This window comes from Cetorhinus maximus, chromosome 21 (genome assembly GCF_964194155.1).
Source record: "Cetorhinus maximus chromosome 21, sCetMax3.hap1.1, whole genome shotgun sequence".
Taxonomy (NCBI): Eukaryota; Metazoa; Chordata; class Chondrichthyes; order Lamniformes; family Cetorhinidae; genus Cetorhinus; species Cetorhinus maximus.
The window spans coordinates 4,022,405-4,034,544 of NC_135899.1; the positions used below are offsets into that span (position 1 = coordinate 4,022,405).

Sequence of the window (12,140 nt, forward strand, 5' to 3'; positions counted from 1 at the left end):
GTGTCAGCAAAAATTGGGGTGTGGGGGGGTGCGGTGGCGGGTTGGTGGGGGTGGGTGGCGTGCGGTGGGGGTGGGGGTTGGGGGTGGGTGGGGAACGGGGAGGGGTGCGGTGGGGGGCTGGTGGGGGTGGGGTAGCTCCTTCATTTATCCTTTCTCTCCCTTAAACCAATTTTCAATTTCTGATGTTTGCCACTTAGCCTCATTTGGAAAAATAGTCAGTAAGACATTACTTTAATTGGATGTCTACCAAAAGCAATAGTAGTTTCCTTTTAAAGAAAAGTTCCTCTAATAAAATTTCAGCAGTGTTTTTAAAAGTTCAAATTGAATTTCAGACTTCAAAGCTTCAAGGCTGAAACTTAACTCATAAACAAACTCGCTGGTCCCGTTGCCTTTCCATACAAATTTTTTTTTAATATTTATTTTTTAATTTTTATATATTTTTTTCTCACCTATATTTCTCATATTTCTCACCTACATTTCTCATATCCTGGCTCACTTCAAGGCCAAAAGGCAGGAATTTGTACTGTCCAAAACATGTGCTGAATGTTGTCACAGTGAAGATTCTTTGTCAAGCTTTAAGTCCAGTAGCCATTTCTGGCATCAAACATGGTGAAAACCTTTGCCCCTGTTGGTGCTGGTGTGATCTCTTCCAGTGTTGGAATGGGGCAGTGATCTCTCTTAATTGCTTGATTACGATCTTTGGGATCCAGGCAAACTCGTAGACATCCATTTGGCTTCTCTCTCATAATGATGAAACTTACCCAATCTGTAGGCTCTGGGACTCTGACAATCACTTTCTTTTCTTCCGTCTCCTGGAGTTCGTTTTCTAGGTTTCCTTTTAATTCTATTGGTATTTATGTGATTGGTGAATCATCAGCTTCTTCTCTGGGTCAATGGTGATGTGATAAATCATTGACTCTATACTTAAGATCTTTGGATTTTTGGTTTCTCAGTGAATTAAGGGAAATGGGGAACGGGCAAGAAAATGGAGTTGAAGACCCAAGATCAGCCATGATCATATTAATGGTGGAGCAGGCTCGACAGGCCTACTCCTGCTCCTATTTCTTGTATTTTTGTACTCAAAACTCTCAAAGCATCCAACCGTCTCAACAAAACACTCTGGGTACATTAGGACCAGATCTTTCTTGCATCTGATTGGAGGACATTTTCCAGTGGATGTACTACCTACAACCCTCAGTGACGCCTCCATCATCTCATGGTTTACTGAGTAAGCTACAACTCTTCACATCTGCTCAACCCAGGAAAGCAGGACCACCTGTTTCAGCAACGCAGAACACGCAGTTAACGGCTTTCCCTTTGTGTGTCCCTCTGATTTGGGACATTCCAAGCTGTCGAATCTCAGTTCCACCAGATGCTGTCAGTTTGACATTGCTGAATTTCAGAGCATCTTTCTTTAGGTAACCATTTTCTTTCAAATTTTCAGGAAAGATCTTCTGATATAGTCTGAGCAGGATGATGTTACTCTGTGCTTCAGTATCAAGCTTCAGCTACAGATTTATGTTTACTTCATGTCAATTTACACTCTTGTTTAAACTTATCAAATGCCTCCATAACATCATTGGCCTCTCATTTCATCCTGAGTTAGAGCTGTGTATTCATGGTTGTGGCAGCAATCATTTCGTTTTCATGCAGTTCACTCAGTTTTTTTTCATTCTATACTAATTTGAGTTGATTTTTCTCAAACTAATTCAGCATTTATTTCATTTATATGGTTTGGGGTTTACTCACAAACACTTGCTGCCACCATGTTACATCTTATGGTTCCCAGAAGTCCAAAATAATTAGAATTTTAGATACAAATATCGGAGCTGAGATGCAGTGCATTTCTCCAGAACTCTCCATGTGCTGTGGAATGATACATTATTACTTTGGTAAACTAACCATCATGCGATAGTCAGTGATGTGGCATTCTGGATATATGTGTATACCTACATGTCAAAATATAGTTCCTAAATCATTTTGGAATATATATAACGACCTTGTGGTCTATAACATGGAATAAGGGGGAAGAATTTCCAATATCTCCTTTATTTATCCTTTCTCTCCCTTAAACCAATGTTCAATTTCTTAGCCTCATTTGGAAAAATAGTCAGTAAGACATGTCTTTAATTGGATGTCTACCAAAAGCAATAGTAGTTTCCTTTTAAAGAAAAGTTCCTCTAATAAAATTTCAGCAGTGTTTTCTGGTCCCGTTGCCTTTCCATTCAAAACAGAAAATGTTTCCTATTCATTTGTCTGAGCAGTTTTAACCTCTGTTGTGGGACTTTTAAACCTATTTTTTCTCAGGTGGGGGTTTCAGGTGGGGTTCAGTTATTGCCGGGCAGACCCCTTTCTGACCCTCTATCTGACTCTCCTTCACTCGGATGTGTGACCAAGAGTCACAGTGACTAGCTCCACCTGCTGGGCACTCATAGTATCGGGCAGGGATATTGCTCATTCAACCTCCCTTTGTGGATCATTAATCCAGCATTCTGTTTTTCTTTTCATTTTTTTCCCCCTTTTTTCATGTCAAAGACTACAAGGTCATTGTTATATATATATTATTCCAAAATTATTGAGGGGTTATATTTGACATGTAGGTATGCACTTATATCCAGAATGCCACATCACTGACGATTGCATGGCAGTTAATGTACCAAAATAATAATGTGTCATTCAACAAACAGAAACTAGAGCCATCAACATAAATATCTCATCCCTCAGGGTGGATTCCTGCCTTGAATCCTCCCTCAGTTTCCCAAACCCCCTGTAAGGTACAAGTAAGGGGTTCTCCCAGATAGTTGAGATTAGCTATGAGTTTAGGGTCATCCATTCTGTTTACCTTAATGTTTTTCCCACTTCGCAAGAAAGTCCATCTGGTTATTCTGGCACTAGATCCTGTTCCTTCTTTCATTTTTCTGTCCAACAACAGTCGGATTGGGTTGTGCTGGGTCAGTAATGGATGCCGGTGAAAATGGTAAAATGTTTCACTGCCCAACAGGTCACTAGCAGATGTCCCTCACAGAGGGAAAACCCCTCTGCTAGGACTTTGGACACATCGGCTACTGGTCACAAGTGACCGTTTGTTTCCTGCAGAAGGACTTCACTGAAACTGACGTCAGTGGCTGCAGCTTCCAGATAAAAGTCCTTGTCGGGGTCCACAGGTCCCAGAGCTGGGCCAGTCTGCAAGCCCATTTTCAGTTTAATGAAAGCCTTTTCACATTTGTCATCCCAGTCCCAATGCTCCCTGTTCCACTAGGGAGGCTACAGCCTTTTCCAGGTCTTTCCCCACTTCCTTAGGGAAAGTGTATTGTTTCTATGGTTGGGACATGGGGTCTCCCTCTATCCTGACTTCTCCCCCAGTCACTCATCCACAATCATGTTTGTGAACAGTGGAGACTTCCCTATTTTCTTCTACTACAGTCCTATACATTTCCCGTGTCCGAGTTCTCAGAGTTTTTAAATAATAGGATCCTATTGATGTCATTTCCCATGTCTCACCGTGACGTGGAGGAATAACCAACACCTCGTCCGCTATCCATTCCACCCCACAAACAGTTATTTACCACGAGAGGCAACTTCCAATCTGAACCTAAAACTCCCATCCCAGGCTGGTCCCATCTCACTAAAACACACGTCCACTTTGTTGGGGTCCCACCCTTAACATTTAAGGGTTTGGATATCGCTCCAGCCACTGTGTCACCTGTAAATCTTCCCAATACAATGGATTCTCCTGTAGATCATAGGAGAGGGTGAATCTACCACCGTGCTGGATACTCCAGTGTCTACTACCTTTCTTTCCCTCCACTATAATATCTACACATTGTCTATCATACTCATCATACCTGAGTGGACAAGGATAATCAGGCTGGGTGCAGCCCCTTCCTGCTGAATTTCCCGGGACACCCTCTCCCTGGGCGACATGGACCTGACCCTGGGGAGTGTTTTCGTGCTGACACCATTTCATTGATGGTTGGAATTTCTGTAAACTAGGGGTGTGTGGGTCGAGTCTCTCTTGACTCCGAGTCTGACTCTGGCGCGTGCCCAACGGATGAAAAATTCAGGCCCATGGTCCAAGTGTCCATCTCGTGTGGCTGCTTGTTCCTGTACCACCCTGATGTCACGCTCTCGCTGCCCCTTCTCACTCGACCTCATTCTGTCAGTTGAGCTCCCTCTCTCTCTCTCTCTCTCTCTGCTTATCGCGGATTTGTTTTGCAAGTTGCATTCACTCTCTCATTCTCTCTGTTCTTCCCCTTCTCTCTCTCAAGAAATAAGGAGGGAGAAGATTAAATATGAGGGTAAACTAGCCAGTAATATAAAAGAAGATTGCAATAGTTTTTTTAGATATGTAAAGGGTAAGATGGAGGCAAAAGGGGACATTGGGCCACTGGAAAATGACACTGGAGAAGTAGTAGTGGGGAACAAAGAAATGGCGGAGGAACTGAATAGGTACTTTGCGTCAGTCTTCACAGTGGAAGACACGAATGACATCCCCAATGTTTAAGAGAGTCGGGGGGCAGAGGTGAGTATGGTGGCCATTACCAAGGAGAAGGTGCTAGGAAAACTGAAAGGTCTGAAGGTGGATAAATCACCTGGACCAGATGGATTACACCCCAGAGTTCTGAAGGAGATAGCTGAAGAGATAGTGGAGGCATTAGTGGTGATCTTTCAGGAATCACTGGAGTCAGGGAGGGTCCCAGAGGACTGGAAAATCACTAATGTAACCCCCCTGTTTAAGAAGGGAGTGAGGCAAAAGATGGGAAATTACAGGCCGATTCGCCTGACCTCGGTCGTTGGTAAGATTTTAGAGTCCATTATTAAGGATGAGATTTCAGAATACTTGGAAGTGCATGGTAAAATCGGGCAAAGTCAGCATGGTTTCATCAAGGGGAGGTCATGCCTGACAAATCTGTTAGAATTCTTTGAGGAGATAACGAGTAGGTTAGACAAAGGAGAGCCAATGGATGTTATCTACTTGGACTTCCAGAAGGCCTTTGACAAGGTGCTGCACAGGAGGCTGCTCAGTAAGATAAGAGCCCATGGTGTTAGAGGCAAGGTACTAACATGGATAGAAGATCGGCTGTCTGGCAGGAGGCAGAGAGTGGGGATAAGGGGGTCCTTCTCAGGATGGCGGCTGGTGACTAGTGGAGTTCCGCAGGGGTCAGTGTTGGGACCACAACTTTTCACTTTATACATTAATGATCTAGATGAAAGGAACTGAGGGCATCCTGGCTATGTTTGCAGATGATACAAAGATAGGTGGAGGGACAGGTAGTATTGAGGAGGCGGGGAGGCTGCAGAAGGATTTGGACAGGTTAGGAGAATGGGCAAAGAAGTGGCAGATGGAATACAACGTGGGGAAGTGTGAGGTCATGCACTTTGGTAGGAAGAATAGAGGCATAGACAATTTTCTAAATGGGGAGAGAATTCAGAAATCTGGAGTGCAAAGGGACTTGGGAGTCCTAGTCCAGGATTCTCTTAAGGTTAACTTGCAGGTTGAGTCGGTAGTTAGGAAGGCAAATGCAATGTTGGCATTTATTTCGAGAGGACTTGAATATAAAAGCAGGGATGTGCTGCTGAGGCTTTATAAGGCACTGGTCAGACCACATTTAGAATATTGTGAGCAATTTTGGGCCCCGTATCTCAGGAAGGATGTGCTGGCCCTGGAGAGGGTCCAGAGGAGGTTCATGAGAACGATCCCAGGAATGAAAGGCTTAACATATGAGGAACGTTTGAGGACTCTGGGTCTATACTCGATGGAGTTTAGAAAGTTGAGGGGGGATCTGATTGAAACTTACAGAATACTGAAAGGCCTGGATAGAGTGGACGTGGGGAAGATGTTTCCATTAGTAGGAGAGACTAGGACCCGAGGACACAGCCTCAGAGTAAAGGGAAGACCTTTTAGAACAGAGATGAGGAGAAACTTCTTTAGCCAGAGAGTGGTGAATCTATGGAATTCATTGCCACAGAAGGCTGTGGAGGCCAGGTCATTGAGTGTATTTAAGACCGAGGTTCTTGATTGGTAAGGGGATCAAAGGTTACGGGGAGAAGGCGGGAGAATGGGGTTGAGAAACTTATCAGCCATGATTGAATGGCGGAGCAGCCTCGATGGGCCGAATGGCCTAATTTCTGCTCCTATGTCTTATGGTCTTACGGTCTCTCTGCCTGTTGTGATTTTGTTCTGTCAGTCGTACGTTCGCTTTCTCTGCCTATCGTACGCTCTCCCGCTGCCTGTTGCACACACTCGTGCTCTCTCTCTCTCAGCCTTGGAGATGGTTCAAATGAGATTTACTAGGTTTTTAGCTGGAATGAGCGGGTTGTCTTAGGGGGAAAGTTTGGACAGGCTGGGCTTGTTTCCACTGGAGTTTAGAAGGGCGAAGGGTGATCTGATTGAAGTATACAAGTTCCTGACCAGTCTTGGCAAGGTGGTCGTGAAAAGGATATTTCCCTTGTGGGTGAGTCCAAAACTAGGGATCACTGTTTTAAAATTGGCGATCGCCATTTTAGGACAGAGATGAGGAGAATTTTTTCCTGTCAGAGGATTGTGCGACTTTGTAACTCTCTGCCTCAGAAGGCAGTGGATGCAGGGTCATTGAATATTTATAAGGCGGAGGTAGATGGATCCTTGTTAGGCAAGGGAATCAGAGGTTACCAGGGGTAGATGGGAATGTGGAATTCGAAACACAAGCAGATCAGCCATGATCTTATTGAATGGCGGAGCAGGCTGGAGGGGCCGAATGGTCTACTCCTGTTCCTATTTCTTATGTTCTTATGTCTGTCATGCTCTCACTCTCTCAGTTGTGCCCCTTCTCTCGCTCTGCCTGTCGCGACCTCGTTCCGCCTGTCATTCTCTCTATCTCCCTCTCTCTTTGTTTGTCTCTCTCTCTCACTGTCAGTCATACCCTCTCTCTGTCTGGCACATTTCTCTCCTTCTTTATTTTTCTCACCCTCTCCCTCTCACTGCCTATTACGCTCTCTCTCTCTCTTTCTCTCTCTGCCTTCATGAACTAATTCTGCCCTTCCCACCCTTAATCTCTCTGCCAGTCACTCTATAACCCTCTCCCTCTCCCTCTCTGTGCATGTCATACACACTCTATCTCTTGTCAGTCATGATCTCACCTCTCTCTCTCTCTCTCTGCCCACCACATGCTCTCTCAATCTCTGCCTGTAACACTCTCCCTCTCTCTACCTGTCACGTTGTCTCTCCCTCTCTCTGCCTGTCACATTATCTCTCTCACTCACTTTAAGTCACAGTCTCTGCTCTCTGTTTGTATGTCACCTTCCCTTAATCTTGCTGCCACCTGTCTTACCACTGCTGATCACCATGTCGTGTTATTAGAATGATATAATACCTTGGGCTTATTTACTCTACAAGAGACAAGGCACCAATTTCTTATCGGTGATTGGGTAAACACGTTGTGGGTCAATCATTAAGACTAGGCACATGGTTCTACATAGGTATAAAGCTTGAAGGCATCAGAGCTGTGTGTGTGTGCTCTGCTCAAAGCAAAATGAACCAAGACTGGATCACGTGGCATACTTACCTTCTAGTGATATCACTTAAAGGCATATTATAATCAGTGCTCTCTCTGTGTCATTCATGCTCTCTCATCTCCCTCTCACATGCTCTCTCTCCATCCTCACCTGTCCCTCTCACTCTATCACAATCTCGTTCTGCCTATCACACTCTCCCCCTCTGTTAACCTCTCACTTTCATTTTATTTATTCTTTCATGGGATGTGGGCATCACTGGTAAGGCCAGCATCTATTACCCATCCCTAATTTCTCTTTATTTGAGTGACTTGCTCAGCCATTTCAGAGGGCAGTTAAGAGTCAACCACATTGCTGTGGGTCTGGAGTCACAGGTAGGCCAGACCAGGTAAGGATGGCAGATTTCTTTCCCCTAAACAACATTAGTGAACCAGGTGGGTTTTTACAACAATGGTTTCAAAGTCATTATTACTGAGAACAGCTTTTAGTTTTAGATTTTATTAATTGAATTTAAACTCTACCAGCTGCTATGGTGAGATTTGAACCCATGTCCCCAGAGCATGAGCCTGGGCCACTAGATTACTGCTCCAGTGACATTACCACTACGCCACCATCTCGGTCATGCCCCTTGCCCTCTCTGCCTGTTATGACCTAATTCTGCCTGTTGTACACTCTCTTGCTTTCTGCCTGTCACTCCCCCTTCCTTTCTCTCTCTCTCTGCTGCGTTCCCTCTTGTTCTCTGCCTGTCGTGGCCTTGTTCCGTCTGTTGCACTGTCTCTGCCAGTCATGCCCCTTCTCTCTCTTTCTCTGACTGGCATATCCTTGTTCCATCTGTTGCTCTCTCTCTCTCTCTCTCACACACACCATCAGTCATGCCCTCTTGCTCTCTCTCTCTCAGATGCGCCCTCCCTCTCTGCCTGTCCCTGTCTCTTTCCGGTCCTATCTCTTTCTGTCTCACTTCCCTTCTCCCACACTTCTCTCCCTCTTTCTCTACCCCTCTCTCTCCCTCCTTTGCCTCGCTCTCTCTTGCTTCTCCCTTTCCCCTTCTCTCTTCCTCTCTCCTTCTATCTGCCTGTGTCTCTCTCTTTCTCTCCCCCTCTGCCTGTCCCTCTCTTCCCTCCTTTCTCCCAGTCTCACTCTCCCTGCTTGTCTCCCTCTCTCTTTCACACTTTCTCCCCCTCTCTCCACCTGTCTCTCCCCATCTCTTTCTGCCTCTCTCTTCCTCCCTCTGCCTGTCTCTCTCTCTCTCCCACTCTCTTCCCCTCTCACCCTCTCTCCGTCTCTCTCTCTGCTCTTTGTTCCTCTCATTCTCTCTCTCTTCCTATCTTTTTCTCTCTTTCTGCCTGCCTTTCTCTCACTCTGCCTCTCTCAATCTGTCTCCCCATTTCTTCCTCTGTCCCCTTCTGTCTTTCTGCTTCCTTGTCTTTCTCTCTGTCTCTCTTCCCCTCTCTCTCTCCCTGCCTGCCTGTCTTTCTCTCTCTCTCTCTGCCTGTCTCTCTTCCCCTCTCTCTCTCCCTGCCTGCCTGTCTTTCTCTCTCTCTGCCTGTCTCTCTTCCCCTCTCTCTCTCCCTGCCTGGCTGTCTTTCTCTCTCCCCGTCTCGCTCTGTCTCTCTGCCTCTTTCTCTCTGCCTGTCTCTCCCCACTTTCTCTGCCCGTCTTTCCCTTTCTCTCTCTGCCTGTCTCTCTCTCTCCCTCTTTTCCATGTGTTCTTGTTGTCTTTTGGTTTCCAGATGTTGTTAATAATCACACTTTATATTCGTAAAGATAAAAAACTGTGTTTAATTTTGCCACCCTGTCTGATTCAAAAGAAGAAGCAGATTGAACTGGTTACATACACATCACTTCAGTCTCTGGTGCAGCTGTGAAATGTGGCCTCCTGGAACACTTGCACATAACACATTAGTTTGAGATAAGTAGTTCCCTGAAGCTATTTACAGGTATTTACAGATAAAACAACATATAACTGTCTGTCTCTCTATCTGCCTCTTCCCCCTTTCTCTCTCTCCCCTCCTCTCTCTGCCTTTCTCTCTCTGTCACATCCTTTCCCTCCCTACCTGGCATGACCTCACTCCATCTGTCATGCACGCTCTCACTCTCTGCCTGTCATACCCCCTCACTCTCTCAGCCTGTGCCCTCTATCTCTGTTGCATCTTCTCTCAGCCCATCGCACCCCCTCGCTCTCTGCCTGTTGCGCTCAATCTCTCTCTTCCTGTCATCCTCACTATCTCACTGCCTATCAAGCCCTCTCTTTCCTTTTCTCATTGCCTGTCCCACCCCTCTCTCTCTCCCCCCTGCCTGTCACACCCTCTCTCTCTCTCTGTCTCTGCCTGTCACACCATCTTTCTCTTTGCCTGTCACACTCTCTTTCTCATTGTCTGTCACCCCTCTCAGACTGCCTATCAGGTTATCTCTTCCTCTCTGCCTGTCATGACCTCATTCTGAATGTTGCACTCTCCCTCTGTGCCTGTTGCTCTCTCCCTCTCTATCACGCCCTCTCTTGCTCACTGCCTGTTGTGAGATCATTCTGCCTGTCGCACTCTCGTCCTCTCTGCCTGTCACTGTCTCTCACTCTTTCTCTGTCTGATGCACTCTCACTCTGCCTGTCGTGGCCTTGTTATACCCTCTCCCACACTCTCTTTCTCTCCCTGCCTGTCACATTCTCTCACTGTCAGATACTATCTCTTCCTCTCTCTCTGCTTGTCTCTCTCTCTTGTCTGCCTCCGTAATCTCTCTGCCTCTTTCTCTCTACCACACCCCCTCTCTACCATTCTCTCTCTCGCTCACCCTCTCTTTCTCGCGCACCCACTCTCTCATTCACCTTCTCTCTCACCTCTCTCACACTCCCTCTCTCGCTCACCCTCTCGCTCGTTCTCCCTCTCTTGCTCTCCCACTCTTGCCCTCCCTCTCTCTTCCCCTCCCTCCCTCTTTATCTCACTCTCCCTCTCACACCTTTTATCACACTCCCTCCCTCTCACTCACCCTCCCTCTCGCTCACCCTCTCTCTCGCTGACCCTCCCTTTTGCTCAACCTCTCTACATCTCCCTCACCCTCCCTCTCTCACTTGCCCTCCCCCTCTCTCTCACCCCCCCTCTCTCTCTCTTGCTCTCCATCTCTCTCACTCATCCTCTCTCTCTCTCACGCTCACCTTCTCTCTCGCTCTCCCTCTCTCTCTCACTCAACTTCTCTCGTTCACCCTCTCTCTCGCTCACTTTCTCTCTCACTCACCCTTTCTCTCTCGCACTCCCTCTTGCTCACCCTCTCCCTCTCTCTCTGCCCCTTTCCCTCCCTCTTTCTCTGTGCCTTTCTTTATCTCTGCCTGTCTCATCTTGTCCCTCCTTGTCTCTCGCTCTCCCTCACTCTTCTCTTTTTCTCTGCCTGTCTCTCCCTCTGCCTGTCTGTCTCTCTCTTTGCCAGCCCCCTTCTCTCTGCCTTTCTCTCTCTCTCTCTCTCTCTACCTATCTCTCTCTCTGCCTGCCACTCTCTCTCTCTCTCTCCTCCAGTCTCTCTGTCTCTCTCTATTCCAGAAACTGTAGATCCCTGATTCAGTGCAGTCCTGAGGCCTTGTCACCCTCCCTAGCCCCTCCCCCATCTGTAACGGGGTTTCCTCAGCCTCACTGCAGGGTGTGGGCACCAGGTAAAACCTTCCCCCCGGGCAGTGTCTTCCCGTTTCCCCTGTGCTCTGTTTAAACTCTTCCCCGGGTGGGGGGTTGAATTTCTCATTCTGGTTCATTGCTGATTTTCCCAATCACTAACCGGCTGTGAAAGTTACAGTGAGTGTGACTAACATTTTATTTGTGTCCATCTGTTCCCAGCTCCAGTGACCTTCGACCCTAATACAGCCCATCCTAACCTTCTCCTGTCTGAGGACCCGAGGAACGTGAGAAACACCGGGAAACGGCAGCAGCTTCCCGACAATCCGGAGAGATTTGATTCCTGTCCCTGTGTCCTGGGATCAGAGGGATTCACATCAGGGAAACATTCCTGGGAGGTGGAGGTGAGGAACAAGACTGAGTGGGATGTGGGTGTGGCCAAGGAATCCAGCAATAGGAAGGGGCAAATCTACCTGAGTCCAGGTAACGGATACTGGACAATGTTCCTGAGCGAGGGGAATAAATACTGGGCGTGTGAGAAATCACCGAAACTCTTAGAGCTGAGTGTGAAACCGAGAAAGATTCGAGTCTGTCTGGATTATGAGGGAGGGAAGGTGTCCTTTTATAACTCAGATAACAAGTCCCATATCTACACTTTCACTGCGACATTCACTGAGAAACTCTATCCTTACTTCTATCCAGGTACCACTGATGGTAAAAACACAGAACCACTGAAAATCTGTCCCCGGACAGTAACAATCCAGGAGGATGAGGGTTTTATCCCTTCATCCAAATAAAGATTGTTTCTTGTATGTGGGTGGGGGAGGGGGGTTTGTTCCTCTGTCGATGAGGGGCTGGTGTCCTTCACGGATCCTGCCCCCCCCCTCCCATTATCACGCACTGTCAGCGGGGGTCGTCCATTCTTCAGGAACCACGGGCTGATATCCCCAGGACCTGCTCGACCTGGTCGAGGATTCAATTAAAAAGGCCCCACACACGGGGTCACTGGGCGGTGGTGGGGGAGAAGAAGGCCTCACACACTGGGTCACTGGGCATTGG

At 47.1% G+C, this 12,140-nt stretch overlaps 1 protein-coding gene across 1 annotated transcript in view; it reads left to right on the forward strand.

Moving 5' to 3' along the window:
* LOC144695599 (zinc-binding protein A33-like) overlaps window positions 1-11,878 on the forward strand; it is a 39,239-nt gene extending 27,361 nt beyond the window's left edge. The window contains exon 6 of the mRNA XM_078566498.1: window positions 11,304-11,878. Within this exon, the coding sequence (XP_078422624.1) occupies window positions 11,304-11,878 (575 nt within the window). The remainder of the gene's footprint in view (window positions 1-11,303) is intronic.
* Window positions 11,879-12,140: the final 262 nt, after the last annotated feature.